The sequence below is a fragment of the Felis catus genome, chromosome B1 (genome assembly GCF_018350175.1).
Source record: "Felis catus isolate Fca126 chromosome B1, F.catus_Fca126_mat1.0, whole genome shotgun sequence".
Lineage (NCBI taxonomy): Eukaryota > Metazoa > Chordata > Mammalia > Carnivora > Felidae > Felis > Felis catus.
In genome coordinates, this window is record NC_058371.1 from 200051783 (window position 1) to 200076896 (window position 25114).

At 50.6% G+C, this 25114-nt stretch overlaps 1 protein-coding gene across 2 annotated transcripts in view; it reads right to left on the reverse strand.

The window, feature by feature from the left end:
• The window catches only part of CRMP1 (collapsin response mediator protein 1), a 78363-nt gene that overhangs the window by 24118 nt on the left and 29131 nt on the right, over nt 1–25114 (reverse strand). For both annotated transcript variants that reach the window (XM_023253323.2, XM_023253324.2), the window contains exons 3-6: nt 22400–22584; nt 18325–18489; nt 4408–4469; nt 2070–2150 (exon numbers count right to left, since the gene is read on the reverse strand). In XM_023253323.2, the coding sequence (XP_023109091.1) occupies nt 2070–2150; nt 4408–4469; nt 18325–18489; nt 22400–22584 (493 nt within the window). The remainder of the gene's footprint in view (nt 1–2069; nt 2151–4407; nt 4470–18324; nt 18490–22399; nt 22585–25114) is intronic.

Below are 25114 nucleotides of genomic sequence, written 5' to 3' on the forward strand. Positions count from 1 at the left end.
GTTGTCCACAGGGTGAATCAGTCACAAAAGGCCCTGTGAAGAGATTGAGGGTGTGTCCCCAGAGCCTCTCCGACAAGAGGGCCTCTACAGAGTTCCGGGTGCGACCAGGGTAGGGGTAGACTTATCTGGAAGAAATCTGTGGGTGCCTTTTGTCTGATGGGGTGAGCCACAGAGGGATTCACGGGAGGCCAACAAAGGTTTGGGGAGAATCACTCTAGCAAAACACCGGCAGTCTGGGCTGAATGGAATGAAAACTCCTCGAAAGGAAGGGGGGCAGTTGGACCTTCAAAGTCTACGGGGCAGGAAGCAGGCTCAGCTGCAGGCACGTGCTGCCTGCCATGGGACGGATCGATGACGGGAAGCGGGGGGATAGAGCCAAGAGCCCGGAAGGCGGAGCCAAGAACCACGCAGAACTATTCTCAGGCTCCAAGACCACTCAAGGAACTGCCAACATGTGTCCGACCGGATTTCAGAACGGCTGTGGACCAATCCTGAAGCTTTCTGTTTTCCCTCTTGAAAAGGAATGTCCACCCACCGTTGATGCTGTATGTTGAGTGTGTGTCGGGGGGAGGCAGATAACTCATCTCTGTGGCTCCAGAGACCTAAGGACTGTCCCCAAGGCGCCTCACCTACACCTAGATCTGACCTAGACACTTCCAGACTTTGGGGCCGTGACGGGGCTGTGACGGGGAGTCGGGAGGACCCTGGAAGGGGACAGATGTGTTCTGCATGTGAGAGGGGTATCAGCCACTGGGGGTCAGAGGACAGACTGGCAGACAGTCTCGGAGAGGGCCCCCAGCGATACTCCCTTCCTGGCATTCACACCCTTGTACAACCCCAACTTTCTGGCTGTGGGCTAGCCTTAGTGACTTGTTACCAATGAACAGAATTCTGCTGCGTGATACAACGTGTTTGTTTTTTACTCTGAATTTGAAAGAATTTTGATTTCACAGAAAAACTGCAAGGATGCGAATAATAAGAAGTAAAGCCAGTAGCTAACATTCACGGCGAATCTTCAGATCTCACGCACTTCACCATCGCGGCACAGGCCTGCCGCGCTATGGGACTGCCTTACCGTCCTGGCTCTGTGCCCCATGTAACAGCGAGCAAGATGTTCCTGTCCGAGCCTCAGTTTCCCTATCTATAAAGTGGGGACGTCTATGCCATCTCTATGCCATGGAGTAGTTGTGAGCATCGCCATATACACGGCATCGTGCCTGGTATTAACTCCCTTGACTAGATGCATCCAAGTCTCCTGTATGCCTGGCCTTGCTCGGGGACGTCATGACCAACCCACAACCCACCCCCCCGCGCCCCTGCAAGGCCAAGTGGCCACCCCTGCCTTCCTCCTCTTCTCCTCCATCTGGTCACTCGATGAAATCTGAAGAAGGTGCTCCTTCCTTCACACACTTCGCTTCTCCCACCTCCTCTATCTCCCGTCTTCATTCCTTCTAAGAAATGAAGTAGAACCTAGCCGGTCACCCCGTGTCCATCCTTTTCCTGCCAAGTTCATTCTACAGCCAGAATGATCACATTGGGCTAATGTCTCCCTTTGCCCAAAGCTTCTGCGTCGCTGCAGCCTATTACAATGCGTCAGACACTGCCCTTCACATACGCGATAGAATTTAATCCTCACAAGGTAGGTGCTTCTGGACGAAGAACAAGAATGTTCGTGGGGTAGAGTTCCCTGCCCGAGGTAGGAGGGCTGGGAGGCGGAGGGGGCCGGGCTTTAGCCATCACACCCCCCTCCCAAGTCCCATAAGACGGTGATCAACCCCAGCGCCCACGTGCCTCATCTCTGGTGTCTCCAAGTCTGCAAAGTATCTCCATTCAACCCTTATTTGTCTCTCACACAAACCCTTTGAGGTCCTCAGTGGCCTGCCGAAGGCCCCTGCAGACGGTGCGTGTGTGACGCCTACCTGGAGCGTCTGAGGCGTCATCCAGTTCCCGGCCTGACCCTTCGCTGCCTGGCCACCTCACTGACCGATGCCCCCACCCCTTCGATCAGACCTTCTGCACACGGCTGCCGACTGGAGCGGAAAGGGCGGACCTCCCTCCACACCGCTCACCTGAGCTATCAAGTCTCCATTTTCCGCGTGGACCAAGATCACAGCTCCCAGCCCCTTAAGGAAGGTGAAGGCTTCATAGAGCTGGGGAAGAACAAACAGGGGTTGGGGGAGATTAAAAAAAAAAATCACAGCCTGAACAGCTGCGAAGAGTGTTCTGCTCACGCACAGTCACCCACCCGCCGGCGGCCGCGGCCGCGGCACCACCGTTCTGTTCACGCGGATGGAAAGTTAAGCCTTGGAGAGGATCTCCCTTTGACCCTGACGCCCTCTGGACGCTAAAGCAGGAGGCTGCGGGTAGGGCAGAACCGATCAAAGCCGCACCGTGGCACAATATGCCTTGCGTCTTGGTGCCCACCCGCGCCTTTCGCGTTCGCTGCGGCCCTGCTCCATTGACGTGCCTTCAGCTGCCGCCGGGGACAACGAGGGTGCGAAGCTGGTTTTCGTTTTATTGAGACTGTGTAACTGAATGCGCTCAGCCTGTCCTGCGGCACCCGGGGGTTTGTACAGCTCTACGAGAACTTGAACGCGTGTCATTTTCCAGACCACGGTGGGGCGGGGGTCGGAGTCTACAAGAACTCTTAACACTCAGGTCATATGCACCTGCCAGGCAACCCCTTATGTAGGCAGTACAGGCCCCGCCCACCGCCCCTGCCCTCTTCCCACCTGCAAAGGATCAGCACTCAGACATTTGCACGCGGTGAGGCCCAAAGCCCCCACGTTCCTTCTCTGGGGCCTCTCGAATTTTACCTTCGTTCTCCAAGTGTGCAAGGCAGCATCCCACCCTGGGACGTGTACTTTTCTATGGAGATGGCAGGCGGGGAGGATACATAGGGGCAGGAAGCACCTTCCAGGACCCCCATCGCTCAACTCCACCTGTCCGTGGGGTTTGGCGGTTAGAATAGAACAGGTGAAAAGTTCAGTTATGCTAGACAGACTCATGCTACTTTGTCATGAGACTGAGCCAGTTTTAGCCTTTTGGTGACACAGCAGAGGCCTCCAGGGCATCTGGGGGTAAGTGATTCTTTGTAACTGCGCGTGTTTATTTTGAAAGGCAAGACACGGAAGCATCTCCCATCACACATCAAAGGCATTACAGCTTACTGGCATCCATATGTGCCAGGCACTGCCCTGGAGCCTCGTGTGAACTCATCCAATCCTCCGACAACCTTCATGAGGCTCTTAGGAGTCTAAAGCAGAGAGGTTGAGAAAGCTGCCTCGGGCTGCCCAGCAAGGCCAAATTTTGCGGCCAAGCAGTCTGGCTGTCACATCCCTGCCCTTTACCAGCGCACCACCCCGCCTTCTTAACCAGCAGAGGGCAGAGCACTGATAACAAAACAAACCAGGAGCCCCAGTGGCGTCAGAAGGCCAAGCGCCCGGCAGACAGTCACTGCGTCACCTGTACCATCGAGCCGCACCTTCTCTATAGCGGCTGTCCCCCCACGACAATTGTTTGAAGCCGGCACGGCCAGAGATGACCGCCTTGCACAGGTGAGAAAACTCAGGGAGGGAGTGGCCCCAGTCACTCAACTGGTCGGAGAGACAGCTAGGACTCTCCTCTGGGTCAGAGCTAACGGCATGGTCCCCACTCCTCTGGGTCAGAGCTAACGGCATGGTCCCCACTCCCCTGGGTCAGAGCTAACGGCATGGTCCCCACTCCCCTGGGTCAGAGCTAACGGCATGGTCCCCACTCCCCTGGGTCAGAGCTAACGGCATGGTCCCCACTCCCCTGGGTCAGAGCTAACGGCATGGTCCCCACTCCCCTGGGTCAGAGCTAACGGCATGGTCCCCACTCCCCTGGGTCAGAGCTAACGGCATGGTCCCCACTCCCCTGGCTCAGAGCTAACGGCATGGTCCCCACTCCCCTGGGTCAGAGCTAACGGCATGGTCCCCACTCCTCTGGGTCAGAGCTAACGGCATGGTCCCCACTCCCCTGGGTCAGAGCTAACGGCATGGTCCCCACTCCTCTGGATCAGAGCTAACGGCATGATCCCCAAACTTGCTAGCGTCCCAGGATGAACTGCACAGCTTTTGGAAAGTCTGTGATAGGATCTGAGTCTGTCTTTTCAATGAGCGTTTTAGAGGATGCTAAGGATGAGCTGGGTTTGGGAACCACCGTGTAAGGGACCCCCCCACTCCACCCTACTCTAGGAGCCAAAAAGGAATGCAGGCCCAGCAGGCGTGGGGACTGACACAGGTCACTCGGCAATTTAGTGGACAGACCGGGACTTGAACCCAGACCTCTCCCCTGCCCCTTCTCACAGCTCCCTTACCCTGTGCTGTCTTGCCCGACACGGTGGCTTATTCCTGCCCAGGAGAGGAGGTGTGCAGGAGGACCTACCTGGCTATCAGACATCTGGTAGAGATCCTTGTACGCCATGTAGACTTGGAAGGAATTGACACCTGTTTCAAGATGAAAAAAGAGAACAGAAAAATGCATTTAGAAAAAAGAAGGGTGACTCTCCAGTCAATGATCACAGTACAGAGTGCTGACCCCTAGGATAGAGGGCTGCCGCTGGGATTCACAGTGGGGACACCGAACCCAGCCTGGGGGTAAGGGGAGGAGGGTCAAAGGAGGCTTCTAGGAAAGTCACACAGGCTGAATCTGAAGAAGAAGAAGGGGGCGTGGGAGGGAAGGAGGGGGAGGAGGGGGAGAGGTGGGGGAACCATTTGGATTGAGAGGGGGTGTGCATGGGTAAGGACAGTAGGGAGGATGAAAAGACACACGATGTGAAGGTACTAGAAGTGTCCTACAGCGGGATCCAAGGGACCACGAGGGTTTTTTTTAATCCCTTATTTTTTTTTATGTTAAAATCCATAGAACGGAATTCACCATCACCGCCATTGTGAAGTGTGCATTTCAGTGGCGTTCAGTGCATTCAACAGGTTGTGCAACCATCACCACGATCTACCGGAGCGTGTGTTTCTAAAGCAAGAAGTGACATGATCAGCCTTTTTTTTTTGTCTCAGAAAGACCATGCTGGAAGCGGTGTGGAGGATGGGGGGTGGGTCTGCAGAACAGCAGAGAGAAATGGCAGCTTGTAGGGTGATGGTGAGAGCGAATGGGACAGGTGCGCAGAGACTCTGAGCCTGGACAGGAGCTGCAGGGTCGGGGGAGGATTCGAAAAGGTGGAAATGGCAGGCTTTCACGTGCTGTGTGGACAGGCCAGCAGGGAGCACAGGACGTAGGGGACTCTTCCCTAACACACCTTCCAGTTGCTTGAGGACAGGCACCATGTCTTAAATACGACTTTATTATTTTTTAATGTTTATTTTTTAATACTTTTTTTAATGTTTATTTTTGAGAGAGAGACAGAGCATGAGCGGGACAGGGGCAGAGAGAGAGGGAGACACAGAATCCGAAGACAGGCTCCAGGCTTGAGCTGTCAGCACAGAGCCGGATGTGGGGCTCAAACTCACAAAGCATGAGATCACGACCTGAACCCAAGCCGGACGCTTAACAGACTGAGCCACCCAGGCACCTCTTAAATACTATTTTAATTTGCACACCCATAATATGTGCTGTGCAATTACTGCTTGTTCATGGAATCCAGAGGTGTCTAGATAATATGAGTTGAAGGCAAACTATGAAATGGGATTTAGAATTCCTTTATACTAAATAATGAAGACAAACCAAAAATCTTTCCTTGTGTAGAAAACCCTGGCAACAAAAATTCCTTGTCAAATTATTAGGAAAAATGTAAAGAAAAAGTAATATTCGGAAAGCAACATTAAAAGTATCCGTTTCTGGGGTGCCTGAGTGGCTCAGGTGGCTAAGCATCTGACTCTAGATCTCAGCTCAGGTCATGATCCGAGGGTCATGCGTTCAAGCCCCGTGTTGGGCTCTGGGCTGACAGTGTAGAGTCTGCTTGGGATTCTCTCTCTCCCTCTCTCTCTGCCCCTTCCTCTCTCTCTCAGAGTAAATAAATAAACCTAAAAAAATTTTTTTTAAATAAAAAATAAGAACAGCAGACACAGTTATTTTTGGGGGGAGAAGGGTATTATGATGGCAACACAGCCCACGGATCTTCTATTGGGGGGCATCTGGCAAAGCTCTATTTCTTGCCTGAGTAGGGGAGCCTCATCATAATTCATGAAGCCACATTGTTTTTATTTATGTGGTTTTTCTACTTCTGCTTTACTTTAGGTTCAAAATATTCAAATAAAAGCAAAGAAGCCAAAAACCCCAAAGGGAAAACAGTACTTTCAGACAATTTAAGAAAAAAAAATGGCTAACTAATAAAGACAAAAAAAATTGATTTTATTTGTAATCAAAGTAATTCAAACTAAAACCTCAGCACCGCACCACATCTTAACATATGGTGCCCAGAGCTAGTGAATGTGCATCGAAATCAGTCCCTCTTACATACCAATTTGCACCTGCTTAAAAAACCAATTAAGCCATGCATATCAAGAGTAGTAAACGTTCCAGAATATTCGGCTGGATGCTGCCAGTACTAGCAATGAGCCTAAGGAAACACAGTGGGTCCTGGTATTCACAAAACCTCCCAAACTCACAGATGCCATCATTAACAGTTTTTCTCCAAGGAGGCTGCATGAAACACCAGTTCTCAAGGACTGCAGTGAACACTTACTGGACTGTCAACCCATTCATAATCCCTTCCAGTTCTTGGCAACCCCACTCTTACTCTCCCCACCTCATAACCTTGGAGGCAGCCATGTCCATACCACGTGACCACAGACCACAGATGGTAGCCTAGGACTGGGCACCTGGCAGAGGCTGAGCTGAGCCAGGAGGAAGGACAGAGTCCAGTTAAAACCCCCAAACACCTGCTGGTCTCTGAAACAGAGATGCACACCCAAAGGGCGGGCCGCTGCATTCCATCATGGTAAGACAGAAGTAGAGGATGCAGGTCAAGGGTGAGGGGGAACAGAGCTGGCTCAGAGAGGAAAGCACAGAAGAACAGGAGGCAAGACTCCCTTGCAAAGGATGCTTGGATACACATCATTATCCTAAGGCACATCTGCTCCATTCAACTTAAGCCAAAATCTGGAGGGATTCTGTTGTTTGCAATCAAACACGGGGATGTTGATATCCATATTGGTAAAGAAAACCTGATTCATCAGCAACGAACAGGTTTCTTTACTGCAGGGCTTCCCCCGGATTTTAACATGATAATGTGCATTAAGAATATTCAAGAACAGAATAAACAGAGAGCATTTCTCAAACTTATTGGACCCCAGAAGCCCTTGTTCATGGAATATTTATTTTCTCACTCATCAAATATTTACTGAGTCCTTACTATGCATGAACACCATCCTAGAAGTTAGAGATACAGCTGTGACCCAGGAAGGAAGAAGGATGCCTGCCTACTTTCTACTTGGAATAAGCAATAAGTGAATAAATAAGCAAGGGCGTTTCATGCAGAGATGGGTGCTAGGAAGAAATTAAACAGGCTGATACATTTTTTAAAGTTTCACAAAGTTCTGCAGTGACTCTGCCTCTCCCCACTCCTTGAATGCGGGCTGGTTTGGAGACGTGTGCCAACCAATGGTCTGAAGCAGAAGTGACGCCATATTGGCTCCAAGTCTCGCCTTGGGGCTTCCGGCTCACTTTGGAGACTCATGTGAAGGGTCTCGGGAGAGCCTGTGGGAGGACAGGTCATGGAGATGTATGTATTGCTTATCCATTCACCCATCGATGGACATTTGGTTTGCTTCCACCTTTCGCCTATTGTGCACAATGCTGTACAACTATCTCTTCAAATCCCTGCCTTCAATTCTTCCCGATAAATACCCAGAACTAGAGCTGCTGGACTGTAGGGTGGCTCTATGCTTAATTTCTTGAGGAACCTCCATACTGCTTTCCAAAGTGGCTGCGCCATTTTGCATTCCCACCAATGGTACCCAAGGCTTCCCATCTCCCCACAGCCTTGTCAACACTTGTTCTTTTCGGATATTTTGATAACACCCTTTCCATGGGGTGTAAGGTGGTTATCTCATTGTGGTTTTAACAGTTGCCGTTTTAACCCACTAGATTTTGGAGTGGTTTGTTCTAAAAACAAAGGCTACCTGATACAGAAATCAGTGCCTGGAGGTCGGGTGCTGCAGTGGCCAAAACCTAAAACACGTGGCCTTGGCCTTGGGACTGGGGAGTGAGTGGAGGTCAGAACAGTCCCGAGGAAACTGTAGGCAAAGGCTGGGGGAAAACACCCAACAAACTGTTAGTGGAGGGTGGGAAAGGGGCCCTTCATCCTAGGTAGTGGCAACACGATGGGAAAAACCATGACGAGTAACTTGGAGGAAAATGTACCCAGAGAACTTGTGGGTCTGCCTAAAATGATTTCCATGAAGAACATAGTAAGTGCCAGTTGGTTTCTCTAAGCTACATGTGATGAAGCACCAGAAAATACACATCAAAAAGGACCTGAGGGACAAGGATCAGGTTAGTTTGCAAGCGAAATTCAGTGAACACACAGGACGACTTCTCCTCTCTACTCTTGCCAATCTACAAACAGTTCTCAAAGTGAAAAATGACCTCAAGTGTAAGATTCAATCAAGGGTATACCCAGAACTCTTTGTTAAGACCTCATAGAAACCCAAGGTGGTGCCCAGTAAACTTCTTTGGCCAGACAAAGGGCTTCAAAAAAATTTTTTTTTGAAAAAAAATTTTAAGTTTTATTTATTTATTTAGAGAAGGTGAGAGAGAGAGAGAGAGAGAGAGAGAGAGAGAGAGAGAGAGAGGGAGGGAGAGGGCATGAGCAGGGGAGGGGCAGAGAGAGGGAGAGAGAAAATCCCAACCAGGCTCTGCACCATCAGCACAGAGCCCGACGTGGGACTCAAACTCACGAACTGTGAGATCATGACCGGAGTCGAAACCAGGAGTCGAACATTTAACCGACTGAGCCACCCAGGTGCCCTAGGGCTTCTAAGAATCTTATAAGTATCATCACATAGCACACTGACAGTCACCTAAAGTAGAAAGAAGCCCGTCTCAAAAAAAGATTTGTCCGTGGGGTGCCTGGGTGGCTCAGTTGATTGAGCATCCGACTCTTGATTTCAGCCCAGGTTGCGATCTCACAGTTCGTGGGTTTGAGCCCCACGTCAGGCTCTGTGCTGACAGTGCAGAGCCCACATGGGATTCTTTCTCTCCTTTGTCTCTGCCCCTCCTCTACTCACACATGCACACATGTATGGGGGCACTCTCTCAAAATACATACATTAAAAAAAAATTTGTCCATTGGAGTGTCCATTTGTCCAATGGAGTGAACTACAATGTGACCACTGGAAACCCACAATGTTTTTAAGAAAAGTATACCCTCTGTGACTAAAAGAGACTGAGCCTGTTCAAAATGAACTTTCCATGGGTAAGAAAAAGGCTGAAAAAGGTACTTTGCTGCAAACATGGGTCACTTTTATGGAAAGCAAACTATGTCTCTAAGGGTCTGGCCAAGAGTCCAGAGGGTAGAGCCTGAGCTATGCAAGCAATGGCCTAGGGCAGGGGACAGGAAGCTTTTCCATAAAGGGTCAGATAGTAAATGTTTTAGGCTTTGTGGGCCATATATAGTCTCTGCCACAAATTCTTTGTTTCCTTGTTGCTGTTTGGATTTTGTTTTGAAAAACCCTTAAGAATGTGAAATTCCTAGTTGATAGGCTGCATAGAAACCTAGAAACAGGCCACGGGCCATATTTGGCCCACAGATTGTAGAGTCTGCCAGCCCCTGAACTTGGGCACCACTCCTAAGGAGAAGGACTGGCCTGGATGAAGGAATGTTCTCTACCCCAGAAAAGGTCTTCCCAGCAATGTGTCCGGCTGGATTCCAGTCCTGTGGAGTTATGACCATGTGCCACTCGTCTTGTCTCTTTTCAAATGGACTGTTTATCGTGGTTGTCCTGTCTGTGCCCCACCATCGGATGTGAGGTGTACGGGGAGGGGAGGCACAGAACTTATCTCTTAGGCTCACAGGTCTTTGGATCAAGAGAAGCCGTACCCAAGGAACCTCATCCACATCCTACATACATGCTCATAATGAGATACTGGACTCTGAGCCTGATGCCATAACTGGAGGGAAATTTTGAGATGGCTGGATGGAGTTGAGAGTATTTTGAACGAATGAAGGAGAACTGCACTAATTATGGCCAGATGAGACACAATTTAGATTAAAATGGCCACGAGGGGCGCCTGGGTGGCGCAGTCGGTTAAGCGTCCGACTTCAGCCAGGTCACGATCTCGCGGTCCGTGAGTTCGAGCCCCGCGTCGGGCTCTGGGTTGATGGCTCAGAGCCTGGAGCCTGTTTCCGATTCTGTGTCTCCCTCTCTCTCTGCCCCTCCCCTATTCATGCTCTGTCTCTCTCTGTCCCAAAAATAAATAAACGTTGAAAAAAAAAATTAAAAAAAAAATGGCCACGAATTGTTCCAAGTTCATCTCATCAGTGGAGTAGTCTTTTTTCCCGTCCCTTGAATCTGGGATACTCTTGCGACTCAACTTGACCAACAGGATGCAATGGACATGATGTTGGGTGAGTTCTAAGCTTAATCCTCAGGAAGGCTTCCAGCTTGTACGTTCACCTGTTGGAACACTGCCACCAAGTGAAGAGGTCCCAGAGAGCCCATGAGAGGACAAGGGATCATGTGTGGAGCATTCCCCCACCCCCCTTCCCACAGCCATTCGAGCTGAGGCCCAAATGTCTGAGTGAGCCCAGACAGGATCAGTAGAGAAACTGTTCAACTGAGCCCAGCTGTGGTTGTCAACCAACAGAATCAGAAGGTAATTAATGATTGTTGTTTTAAGTCTTAGGTTTGGAGTGGTTTGTTACACAGCAAAAGCTAGCTGATACACAGGGCAATGTGACAAAGAGACAATGGAAGTGCTCGGAGAAAGATCCAGGAGGTTCATACCAATAGTGGAATGACACCATTGCCCGTGCACTGCTGTTCTGAGAAAATAACCAAGTGACACAGGCTAAACACCTGACCTAAGTGACACAGCCTAGCACCTAGCCAATATGAGTTCCTCTCTTCTTTACTGGGCTCGATTTTTTTTTCCTCTTCTTTTCTATGGTTTCTGCATTAAAGTTTCTATTTTGAGACCGAAATGCTGCTGACATCCAACAAAGCCAGTAAGTGCTATTAATAGGGGTCTGTGGCTTAGAAAACACAGGCAGGACTTCCCTGTCAGTGGTTTATAAAAAATCCCATCCCAAGGGAAGCCATTCTCCCTTGCCAAGTCTACACAGCATGCTGGCACCACCGTTTTCTAGAATAACTTCTTGTATTTTGAGATTTCTAAAATAAGCCGTAAGTTGCTTGATCGAAAGATGGATTCAAGCGCTGAACCACGACTTTCATGTCCCACGGGCTGAGCCCGTCCTTGGGAGACGCACGGTGAACCTGCTCTCTTGGCAGCCTGAATAGAGTGAAAAAAGCACTTGGCAAGAAGGAGGTCAGGGGCTGGGCAGCAGCTGTGAGGAGTTGCACCTGTGCCCCGGACAAGGGCTCCCAGCAAAGGGAGCACCCAAGGGGGCTAACTCCAGCCTGAGCCCCAGCTGCCAAGCCTGTGCCTTGAGACAAGGGCACGTTCTCCCAGTGGACCACCCCAAGAGGGTGCCAAAGACACCAGAAGCGCCAGCAGAGCTCTGTCAGAGACAACAGAGCCCAAGCGCTAGCTGCTGTGTGACACGCGGGAGGCGACTACACCTCTCTGAGCTCGGGTTCCATTTCTAAAAACAGGCAGACTGAACTGCAGGAGCTCTAAATTGATCTCCCATCCTGAAAATTTCCTGTGCTTGATTCCGCAGTCCAGTGATGATGACCCTCGAGATTCCTGAGCAAGCCCTCTGACTTAGAGAGCAAGGTGCTAAAATGCTGTAGGAAAGTACGCCAGGCATGTTCCTCCCTCCCTCCCTTCCCTCCCTCCCTCTCCTCCTCCCCTAACTCATTCATTCATGCAGTAAGTATGGACTGAGAACTTACTCTATGCAGATGTGTGCTAAACACTTGGGGTACAGAAGTTCGCCAGAGCGTCTCTCAGGAACTCTGTCAGCTCCCCAATATTTGCTGCACCTCTCCGATGTGCAGGCACCTGAGGAAAAGCCCTTCGAAGCCATGTGAGCACCTTGGAACTTATCCTGGGGACACTGTGGACCCACTGCAGGCATCCACACTAATTACTTTTTTAAATCCCACTTGTATGGCTGGGGGAAGAATGCACTGGAGGGGTAGGACTGGGGACAGAGACCGAGGGGGAATATCTGGAGGAGACACAGTGAGCCCCGCATCAGGGAAGGGACCGGGGGTGGAGACCCACAGTCAGATCTGAGCTACTGCACAGGCAAAGCCGTGGATCCAGTGATGGATGGGGAAGGAAGAGCGAAGGGCACATCGGGAATGATCGTTGACAGGGGTCTCCAGGTTTCTGCCCTGAGTGAATGGCTGGACAGGGGTGCCCCTTGTGAGGCCCCGACTGACAGACAGTAGGGTTCACTGGAACCCCTGATGGGTTTGGGAGAACCTGGTAAGTCGAGCCCCATGTGGGCGTCTAGAGAGCTATGTTCTGTGTCCTAACACAGGGTGGATGCAGGGCAGGCCCTGGGCAGTCATCCAGCCAGTGGCCCCAGCCCTGCTTTGCATCAGAATACCTGAGCTTTGCAAACCCTCCCTCTGGGAATTCAGGTTCAGTGGGGCCTGGGGCCGGGCTCCAGCAGCCCAGGAGAAGAACTGGTGATTTAATCCAAGTGCCTCCTGCTCCCGATGAGACAACCGAGCAGGGGGACACTGTGTGCCAGCCTTGGCCTGGGAACAGAGATGAGAAAAACCAACCTCTTCCTGAGTCATCACGGTCCAGAGGGCAGTGAGAGCCCTGAGCCCCACAGCCTTGCTGGAGAAGCCCCCTCTGGGGCTGTGGGGGCTCCAAGGGGACCCCATCCTGGAGTGCAGAGCAAGCAGGAAAGGCTTCTAGGAGGTGTGGGTGCTTGAGCCCCTCCAGGAAGATGAGTGTTCACCACTGAACACTGGTGTGGGACCTCCCTGCATGCCTCAGTTGCACCAAGATTAGGCAGCCCGGGGGCCACCAAATGATGAATGAGGCTGAAGGCCCCCGGGGCATTGGGTAAGCATCCAGGATCCTGCCTGAGGGACCACAGTGCCCCAGGTTCCCGGGGAGGGGGAGATGGGTGGTGGGGGTAAAGCCCCAGAGACAACATGCTACTTCTTGCCCAAAGCCCTTCTACTGAGGTCACTGCCTCTGTGGGTGGCTGCACAGACACCAGCCCTTGTCACTGCATCCGCTGCTCTGGCAGAGCCTGCCAAGTGTGGACACGGGCCCTTGGCTCTGGCAGCGCTTCCTCCTCCTTCACTAGGGCAGACTGGGGTAGGATCTCTCTCCACAGAGAGCACCCCTTTTATTTCTCCCCACGGGGACCATCAAGAGACATGCCTGGTTCGATGCCTGATGCCTGGCTTCCGGGTGGACTGAGGAGCTCACCATCCGTGGTACCTCAAGCAAAGCAATCCCTACCACACACGGCCTACCTCTGAGGTTGCTACGACAACCAAGACCTCCATCAGGGTGGAGAATTAACACCGAGCTCAGGTTGTGGTGCCAGGTACCAGGGCCCTGGATGAGGGGCCGCCGAGCAACCACAGAGAGCTCCGCTGGGGGACTTGTCCAGCATCACGCAGCCAGGAGGCGGAAGGGCAGGATTTGAACCCGGGCGGCCCACCTGCTGGGACCGTCCCACACCTGCTGCTTCGTATAAGGCACTTACAAGCCATTTCCACGGGCGCTTGTGGGAGGGAGAGTCCTAACGCTGCCCAGTGTTAGAAAACGAAACAAAGTTAGGGACAGAGCCAGTGACCTGCCCACCTGCTGCAGGTGGCCCAGATCGGTCCCGGAAACCACCGCCTCCACCGTCGTCTCCCACCCCAACACCAACAGCCCCGCACAGACACAGGGTGGAGAGCACCCAGTGTCCGCTTCCAGCTCCTCGCCCTGTGAAGTATCTACACAGGTAAGCATGGGTATCTTCACAAACATGTTTTCCCAGAACATTGAAACACCAAACAATTGCAAACAGGCAGCAGCAGGTGCCGTCAGGAGCCCCAAGAGCCCTCTTCGGAACGAAGGACTTCTTCCCCGCTCCCCAGCCCCGGCTGCCGGGCGAGCTGCCGGCAGATGGCCCTCAGCTGTCAGTCCTGTTTGTACCACCCTCCATGCGGAGAGCAGCCTAGCTCAAGGTCATGTCCCATCCCAGAGGGGCCACACCCAATGCCGGGCTGGTGGGAGGTGTGAAGTCCCCACGCCCTTGGTGTCCTCGGGATCCATCAGAAGGGCATCCAGGTCTCAGAGCTCCCTGCAGCCAATCCTGTTTCCTGGGCTTCGCTCACAGGGGTGGATCCTGGATTCGCCCTGTGGGAGGCAAAATAACGGCCCCCCCAAAGACTGGACGTCCGCACCCTAATCCCCAGGAACTATGACTGTGTTCCCTTCCCAACAAAGGGAATCTGCAGGTAAGATTAAATTAAGGACCTTGAGATAAAAGATCATCCTGTATCACCTGAGTGGGCCCAGTATGATCACCAGGGTCCTTTTTAGGGAAAGAAGGAAGGGAGAGGTTGCAGTCAATGAGGGGGGAGGGAGGCAGTGGCTGGAAGGATGCAGGGCCAGGGGCCAAGGCACTTGGGCAGCCTGTAGGGGCTGGAAAAGGTAAGGAAGGGGCGCCTGGGTGGCTCAGTCGGTTGTGTCCAACTTCTGCTCAGGTCACGATCTCGCGGTCCATGAGTTCGAGCCCCGCATCGGGCTCTGTGCTGACAGCTCGGAGCCTGGAGGCTGCTTTGGATTCTGTGTCTCCCTCTTTCTCTGCCCCTCTCCTGCTCGCATTCTCTCTCTCTCTCTCTCTGTGTCACAAATAAATAAATAAACATTAAGAAATATTTTTCTAAAAAAGGGCAAGGAAGTGTTCTCCCCGGGCCTCCAGAAGGAGCCCACCCTGCCAGTACCTTGTCTTGAACCTTAAAGCCTACTTCAGACTTCCGGCCTCCAGAGGTGCCATTTGGGTTGTTTTAAACCACAGGTTGCTAGAGTTTGTTATAACAGCAACATGAAACTAACCCACACTCGCTTCCTACAGGCCATCCTCTGCCTCAGAGTCGGCTCCCTGCGAGCCCTGACAACACGATTTTTTAAAATTCTCCACTAGGGAGTAGATTAACCCAGTACCTCCATAAAATGGAATACTCTTAGGAGAAACGATGGAATGATGATAAAAGAAATAACTAACAATACAGAATGAAACCAGGGGCCAGCACTCCTCTAAGTACTTTATATATACCCTCTCGTTGGACTTTCAAAACAACCTCGTTGTTACCTCTATTCTCCAGACGGGGAAACTGAGGCACAGAGAGGTTGAAGGATTGGCCTAAGGTCACACAGCCGCTAAGCGGAGGGGCCTGGTTGTCCATGACATTTATTGAGGAAAAAAGCATACTGCAGGGGCACCTGGGTGGCTCAGTCAGTTAAGTGTCTGACTCTTGATATTGGCTCAGGTCATGATCTCGTGGTTTGTGGATTCAAGCCCCTAGTCGGGCTCCATGCGGACAGTGCAGGGCCTGCTTGGGATTCTCTGTCTCTGTCTCTGTCTGTCTCTCTCTTTCTCTCAAATTAAATAAATAAAAACTTAAAAAAATGAAAAATATTCTTTAAAAGAGCATACTGCAGGGGCGCCTGGGTGGCTTAGTCAGTTAAGCGTGCGACTTCAGCTCAGGTCATGATCTCACGGTTCACAGGTTCCAGCCCCACGTCGGGCTCTGTGCTGACAGCTCAGCCCTGCTCTCTCTCTCTCAAAAATAAATAAACATTTAAAAAAAATTTTTTAAAAGCATCCTGCAGATTATGCATATTACAGTTCCACTTAAGTAAAAATTATGGCTATGTGAGCATGTACCTCACAAATATACAAATAGGAAAAATGCCTGGAAAGACAAACACCAAATTATCACTTTTTATGTTAGACACTTCCATACTGTTTCTCAATAAATGCGCATTATTTCTTTTGTTTTCATTTATTTAATGTTTATTTATTTTCGAGACAGAGATAGAGCACAAGCAGGGGAAGGGCAGAGAGAGAGGGAGACACAGGATCGGAAGCAGGCTCCAGGCTCTGAGCTGTCAGCACAGAGCCCGAAGCGAGGCTCGAACCCACAAACCGTGAGATCATGACCTGAGCCGAAGTCGGACGTTCAACCGACTGAGCCACCCAGTCACCCTACGTGCACTAGCTCTTAAACTTAAATCAATAAAAAAACATTACACAATACGAGTTAGACACTTAAAACCAGAAATGCACCGAAAAACCTCCACAAGCCATTTCCTTACGAGTGTCCGGTCAAGGGGAGAAAATTCTCTGCCCTCCTCCAGGACAATGCGATAAATACGACCCCACAAAGTCCCCTCCCTGTGGCATTCTCTTGTGACAGCTTTGTGATCTCAGTGTCCCACCTGTCCCCTCTGCACATCCCCATTGGGTCAGGCTCTGCTAAAACTGATACGATGAGCCGCATGGGGAGAGTGGAAAATTGCTCAGGACTTAACACGAGGTGAGGAAGGCAAGGTACAGAATTGTAAATTCCCTTGGATTGCGACTGCCCCAAACAAGAGTGTGATTCACAGCCACCGCAAGGGAGGGATATCGCCTTCTTGATGTGGAGAACTCAGACACAGAAAACCCAAACTTGGAAGTAGGCAAAGAATACAGTCGGACATTCACAACGAGGATGCAAAATGTCTGACATAATTAATGATAAAAAAGACTGCAGCGTATGCTGATAGACTGGATTTGCCGCAAAATGTCTGACATAATTAATGATAAAAAAGACTGCAGCGTATGCTGATAGACTGGATTTGCCTCATCAAATTTACAAGGAGTTTGTAGAAGTAACACCCCACGGTGCACACGTGCAAGGAGCCAGAGACACGGGGATCGTGGGCATGCAAGTGTGTGCATCCTCCAGGAAAGCAATTTGGCTGCAAGTGTCACAATCTTGAAAAACGTTAACACCTTGACCTTGTAATTCCACCTCTGGAAATCGGAGGAAGCGATAAGAAATGCAAACAAATGTTCGTAGACAAAGATGTTCACCGAAACACCATTTACAGTAAAGCGGACAGAAAACCTAAGTGCCCGATAAAAAGAAAATAAGCAAGTTAACCATTACGTGCTACATTACAAGCCATTAAAAAGTTATTAATGAAAACTAATGATTACTCATAAAATGTTAAGTGAAAATAGAAGGATCTCGAATAACTGCCGTCGTATAACTATATAAGGAGGAAATCGTCTAAATAGACAGGGAATGGAAAGCAATACTCCTTAACGTTAATGTAGGTGGTGGGGGCGGGGGGGTATGGCCAGAAGAAAAACATTTTTTCCTTGTCTTTATTTCCTGACTCTTTTGTATTGTGGAGAACATCCTCTTATAATGAGAAAACACAGCATCTCTATCTTAAAAATTGAAAACACCCTCTAGGTCTCCTTGAAGCATCTCATTCATTTGAGGGTGCCTCTTCAGAGAGCATCCAGAACAGCCCCTCTCCAGACAGACCACTCCTGCCCTGGTTCATTCTGTTCTCTTGTTTTGCTTCATGTATCTGCAATTTAAGTCATCTCAACATGATGCACACTGTAGTGTCTACACTGTGCAGGGCCACCCGGTGTGAGTGAGTCCAAACAGAAGGGAAACGGCCTGGGATACAGAGTTGGATAGAGACGATCCCCCCACTCATAGAGCTCAGGGTGTAACAGACGAGCCAAAGAACCAGTGTCCCATAGTCCAAGTGCGATGGAGAGGGGAGAGCCAAAAAGGGGGAAACTGGAGAAGGTGCTGGTTGAGCTCGGGAAGCAGAGTAGAAGATAAGGGCCATCCTGGTAGGGGGTTCAGTGCGAGCACAGGTCCAGCGGTCAAGCAGGTTTCAGGGGACGGCATCCAAGGTAACAAGCACCCCAGATACGTTTAGGCAAAGAAAGAGAAAGGGGACTAGATCAGCGAGGGCCCTGCGTGCCAGGCTAAGGAAATGAGGCTTGCTTCTGTGAACAGGGGGATACCTCCCAAGGGCTCGAAGGAGAAGAGGACAGACAGACCCCTTATAGAGGATCCCGTTTTTGCGTTGTTTATGCGACAGTGTGCAGCACATAGCTGGGCTCCCCGCAGACGCAGATAAAGGGATTTTTCACTTCACATGATCAGACCCGCCAAAGAACCAGAAATTCCACAACTGCGCCCCCATTCTGAGACTTTAACTGACCTTTGTCCTGCACCAGCACCTCCAACTCCTCCCGCACGCCATCGTACCAGCTCGTGATGTCCACATGGAGGGAATAGTCGCAGCAGGACTTGGTGTCAGCTGCTTCGTGCCATTTCTCGAAGGAGGTCAGCAGGCTAGACCCAGGTTCAGGGACAACATGGTCAACTGTGAAAGAACGGCACTTGTCACATTCCAAGATGTTGAGGACCCAAGATGTCCCAATGGTAGGCTCTAATAGCCTCTTCACCCCATCACCACCATCACCATCATCACCACCACCACCTTAATCATCACCCCCACTTCCATCACCAAGAGCAACATCCTCATCATCACAACCCTCTTCATCATCATCGTCAACATTGCCATCAATGTCACCATGACTACCATAACCATCAGCAGCGGCATGGTCACCACCATTGTCATTGTCATCTTCGGCAGCAGCAACAGTATCACAACTCTTTGTTGAATGCTTACGATGCCTCAGATACTGCCACAAGGCCTAAAATTATCATATTTAATCCTCTCAACCCCCCCACGAGGTGCATATTAGCATCTCCATTGCAGATGAAGAAACTGAGGCTCAAAGAGGCAAGGAACTTGTCTAACATCACACAACTAGTCAAGCAGTAGGAAGATCCCCAGAGTCTCGTCTGCTGCAGTCTGAACCTTTCTCCTACCCCATGCTGCCATAGATGGAAAGTGAAAAAGACTTTAGAGACTAAAAGAATGTTAATTTCATCACCCTCTTTCAAATAAAATCTTAAATGCAAAGCAAATGAAAGGGGAGACGCCTAACTTTTAAGCCTCACTTGGCTTCGTATATCCCTCTAGCTACTGCCCTATCTCCCTAACATCCACCCTTTACAGCCAGACACCTATAAAGAGAGGTCCCTATTCTCCTCCCACTCCCTCCTCCACCCATCTAAAGCATTGGCCTTTGCTAATTCAATCTCCATGTCTCTGGATTTAATGGAAACATCCAATCCTGACTCCACTGGCCCTCTCAGGGCACAGTGAATCACTCCCTCCTCTTGGTTTCCATGACAACATGGCTTGTTGGCTTTTATTCTACTTCTGTGGCCATTTTTCCTCAGGCTCCTTGTAGAATTTTCTGCCTCTCCTTGGCCATTAAATGGTCGAATTCCTCATGGCTTGGTCCTGGAATGTTTCCTTCAATGTAGCTAATCATTAAAATGTACCACTCCAGCTTAGCTGCAGAACTCTGAAGCCAGCTGTTTCCCCGACCTCTCCACCAGCAAAACTCAAAAGCTCCTCCAGGTTCAAATGTCCCAAACCTTATGCAACATCGTTACCCCTTGCAAATCTGGTCCCCCGCCACCTCCTTAGCTGTGCAGATACCACACTAGTTCCATACCTAGGATCGAAGGGGTCATTCTTGACACTTCCTTTCTCTCAGATACCCCCACGTCTGACCCATCACCAAGTGCTTAGATTTCCCTCCTACGTATCCCGGGAGCTGTCCACCTCTGTCCACTCCATGGCCACACCCCTAGTCCTAGCCACCCTCTTCTCTCAGTGAGCTACTGCGATCCCACCGGTCCAGCCACATCTGATCTAGGCCACTCTATTATGGTCTCTTTAAAACCCAAAGCAGATCAGCAGATCACATCACTCTTTGCTTAAAATCCTTTGACAGCTGCTCATTGTCCATATGAAAAAGTCCAAAATTCTTACCTCAGCCATCGAGGCTCAGCACCACCCTCACCTTCCAGTCTTATCTCACAGGACTCTACCCCTAAGTCTCTGCATTCATGCCTCATGGGTCTCTTAAATGCAAACTGTGTTCTCCCATCACGGGGTGTTTGCACATGTCGTTCTCTCTTCCTGGGGCTCTGGTCCCCTCCACCTTCTTCACCCAGTTAATTCATACTCATCCTCCAGTTCCCTGCATGAATGTCACTTCTTCAGGGAAGGCTTCCTTGAATGCTTTGCCCCTCAGTTCAGAGTTCTGTGCACCTTTCTGTTGTAGCCCGAGTCACAGACTATAGACATGGATATATAGTCATATATGATTTGTAACCCCCCCAAGCCTGCAACCACTGGAGAACTAGCACCATGCCTGCTTTGTCCATCCTTTCCCTCAACACCTAGCACTGTGCCTGGCACAGAGCAACCCTCAGTAAGGATCAGCTGAATGAAAAAATGGGGTGGGGACTCAGAACCTCGCTGCCCCCCACACTCCTCTTACTATGGTCCTCCTGGTGTTGTCACAGGTTCTTGGAGTTCCATAAAACACACTGGGAAAACCACCCTATTACAGACGGGGAGGAGGAGACCCAAAGAATGGGCCAGGAGCCTCCCCAAGAGTCTCAAAGCTCATGATGGGAAAAGAGCAAAGGGGGACTCTGGAGATCCTGACTCCTCATCTGGGGCTCTGTCCTCTACTCCACACAGGTCACCTGAGCCTGGAACTTCCATCTCCACCTCTCAGAACCATCCGAGCTCATATTTCCAAGTACTTATCATGTGTCATGCACTACGCTCAGTAACCTCATGTATGTCTCCCAGCAATACTATGGTGGGGGGTGGGGGGTGGGGAGGCTCCTATTATACAGCTCATCCTATAGGGCACCTGGGTGGCTCAGTCAGTTAGGCGTCCGACTTTGGCTCAGGTCATGATCTCGCTGCTCGTGGGTTCGAGCCCCACCCACGATGGCCAGCTCTAGCCCACAATGTATTTCCAAAGGGGTTTGTTGGAGGAAGAGAGATGGGCAGGGTTGTGGCCAGTTTGGGGATGAGCTGCCTGGATACAGAGAGCCTACCAGTTGAAAGAACACTGAAAATCAGCTAATGCTTAATTAAGACCATTTACTAAGGGGCGCCTGGGTAGCTCAGTAGGTTAAACGACTGGCTCTTGATTTCGGCTCGGGTCATGATCTAACGATTCGTGAGACTAAGCCCTATGTCAGGCTCTGTGCTGACAGCAGAGAGCCTGCTTGGGATCCTCTCTCTCTCTTTCTCTCCGTCCCTCCCCAACTCATGCTCACTTTCCGCCCCCCCTCTCAAAATAAATAAATATTTTTAAAAACCATTTATTAAAATGGAATCCAAGAAACAAAAGCTACTTAAAAAAATATAGGGGACTGAAAAGTGCAGTAGAGGAAGAATCTAGCCTCCAAAGAAACCACTGAGGTACATGGCATTATTTGTGCACAATTCTTCCTCTGCTCCCCACCTTCCCCATGGCTCGTGGTGGGCAGAGTGCGATCCCAGTGACTTTGGGCTTGGCCATGTGACTTGCTTTGGCCAACAGAACTTCTGTGTGTAAGTGAAGACATAAGGTGGTAAGAGGAGTGACAAGTTCCTGCCAGACCCTTCTTGCACTTCTGCCATCTGCCAGGAGAAGGGCACAGTTGGGGTGGCCGTTGGTTCCAGGATGGGGGATCCATGGTGTCCCTGAGAACCCAACCCACAGCCTGAAGCAGACCCACTCCAGTCCTCTCCCTGGGCCCTCAGATCCTTGACCAAGAAAAACAAGTGATGCTTGAAGTTTGGGACTGTTTGTTATGCAGCATTATCACAGCATTACAGCATCGATACTGACTAGTACAACCTGCTCCCCACTGTGTAACGTCCAGCAACTTATTTCATCTTTGTGAGCCTCTAGTTCTCCATCTTTCATAGTAACACCTACATGACTGGTTCCCAAACTTTAGCCATGTGCACACCAGGTTCAGGAAACTTTCGGCTTTGTCTGCCTATAATCCGTATCATTCTTCCCTTGATACTTTTCTTTAAATCAGTCCACAGTTCCTAGAAATTTAAATGTTCATTTTAATCGCACAAGAAACAATAGTACCCACAATGTGCCAGTCATCTCATTTCAAATGCATTAAAATACCTTAAACTTTAACTGTCTATTGCCTATAAAATTATCGGTGTATTACCAGTGGCACACATAATATATTGGCCTTTATGGAAGGGTTGTGGTGAGTTATATTAAATGGTCCCCTGAGCAAAGTGCCTGTATCTATATTGAGTGTTGTGGTGTTGCTGATGCTGCTGGTGACATAGAACAGAAGTCACATGTGCCCAAGGCAGGGGTGCAACTTACTGATCATGGTGGTCCCGCCTGCCAGTGCTGCCTTGGTCCCTTGGAAGAAGTCATCAGCAGTTGTCATCCCCTGGGAGGGCTTCTGCAGGTACGTGTTGACATCGATACCTCCGGGAATCACCATCCGTCCATTGGCCTCAATGGTCTTCACTCCACCAGGAACTATTAAGTTCTCTCCTATTTGTCTGGAAACAACAGAAACGGCCTTGGGTTCTTAAGAGAAAAACAAATGGCAGTCAACTTTGTGGTGTCAGTTCCACTGGGTAAACATTTCTGAGCCAGGTCCTATGCGGGGCACTGGGTAGACAGAGAAAGCTCAGGCAGGGTTCCTGCCCTCGAGGGGCTCATGGCCTGAGGAAGGGGAGAGGCATGTGGGCAGGTGGTTACAATCCAGGACAGCAGAGGGGTGGAGGGTATAAGGTGGGCTGCTTTACCAGCCCAGGTATCTGGGGAGGCTTACGGGGGTTGGTGTCAAAGGGTTCTCAGAACAGCCTGTCCCTCCAGAGTACTTCCCACTCTTTGTCAACCACTTCAGGGAAACAGAGGACAGTGACTGCAGGAGTAAAGTCCCCTTAGCTCTGCAAACTTTGACAGTGCTATGGGCTGAAGTGTGACCCTCCCAAAAGCTGGATGTTGAAGCCCGACCCAAGGACCTCAGAATGTAACTGTATTTGAAGACTGGGCCTTCACAAAGGCAATTAAGGTAAAATGGGCTATTAGGGTGGGCCCTAATCCAACAGTGTCTTTGTAAGATTGGTCGGTGTCGTTGTTAGAAGACAAGATCAGGACATAGACCCATACAGAGGATTGATCATGTGAGAACACGGGGAGAAAACAGCCGTCTACACGCCACGGAGAGAGGCCTCAAAGAAACCCACCTGCTGACATGCTGACCTCAGACTTCCAGCCTCCAGACCCATGAAAAAATAGATGTCTGCTGTTTAAACTGCCCAGTATGGGGGGCTTTGTGATGGCACCTGTGGCTAGCTAATACAGACAAGCAACCAGGATTTTCATTTTCACTCTCAGGAGCACTGACCTCAGGGAAGCTGCTGAACTCCCCAGTGCCCACAAGAAAAATCCACTAACAGGGTAAAACCTGCCTGGAGGGAATCACACTGGGGATGGCAGGGTTTCTCTGCACACGCTGACCATCACCTCTGTTCCCCAATGCACCAGGTGCCTGCAAACTCCCTCCAGAAAGAAGGAAAATCCCAAAGGCTGGAAGAAGAGAGAAGAGCCCAAGATATTCGAAGCCTTGCCCCTGTGGTGGCAGCTGTGTTTCACCTGCTGGAACCAGAGTCAGGAGACATGGGGGGCAGAGGGGAGGCTCAGCCAGCACCAGGATAGATACAACAGCCTCCAAGGTCAACGCCTGGTGAAGACCACTGGATCTGAACATGAGCGATTTTTATTAAAAAAAAAAAATACAGGGGTGCCTGGGTGGCTCAGTTGGTTGAGCATCCGACTTCGACTCAGGTCATGATCTCGCGGTTGGTGGGTTTGAGCCCCGCGTCGGGCTCTGCTGACCGCTGAGAGCCTGGCGCCTGCTTCGGATTCTGTGGCTCCCTCTCTCTCTGCCCCACCCCCACTCATTCTCTCTCTCTCTCTCTCTCTCTCTCTCTCTCAAAAATAAATAAACATTAAAAAAAAATTTTTTTTTAAAATACAGTTGTTCTGAGCTCATCAGCTCAGGCAACAATATCCTAAGTCACGTGAAAACATCAGTAATGAAGGTACAGGAAAGTGTCGCTCTGGTGACCACCATGCCAGGCCCCCAAAAAGAATCCACCCCCAGGTGGCAGGAACAGAATCCCCTGGCTCCCCTTGGACCCCTGGGCGGGGCCGGTCCAGGCAAGTGGGGCGGGGGGGGGGCAGAGGCCATGGGGCTCCCCTTGGGGGTCTTCCACAGAGTTGGGGCGTCACACACTATCTGTCCCGAGGCTGAAAATAAGTCTAGCGGAAGGACAGTGCTGGGGACCATCACTGCTACCACTCCCGCAGCCACGGCCACTGCTGCTCCCAACGCCAACCTCTTCCCCTCTGTAATTTCCATCTCGATGTGCAGACTCCTGCCTTGCCCAATCCTCCCGCTGTCTAGCTCCAAACACAGGGCGTTATGTCAGGGGTCCGGGAGGAGACACCCCCAAGCCTTACAGCAGGGGCAGGTCGCTGCTGAGCACTGACCTTCTATACACTTTAGGGATCATCTCATTTAACACTCCAACTGGCTTCTAAAGAAGATGGGGTCATGTTCAACTGTTTCATGCTGGCAACGGCTTGGGCATGTCCCAGACTGGGCATGGGCCCTACAGGGGGGTATCCGTGGAGTCTGATCGGGAATGTGACTCAGTCACCATGCCACAGGGCCAGCAAGTACTGCTGTTCGGGGTCCGTCTTAAAGGCATGACAGTCGCCTCTCTTTACAGGAAGTGAAAGAAGAAAACAGAACTCAAGAGAGGCACGTGACATGTCTGAGGCCACACAGCAAGTCAGTGGTGGGTCTGGACTCAAGCCAGGTCCCCCCAAATCTCATATCTCGGCTCTGCCCACCAGCCTCAACTGCCTTCCTGCTTCCCTTAGATAGAAGCAGATTCTCCCCAAACCGGGATTGAGCCAAATGGAGCCCTCAGTGCATTCGGAGGAAAAACCTAAAAAGTTCTCGATGGCAATGGGTGTGGAAAAGGGGCAAGGAGAAGGGAGGCTCTGAGAATG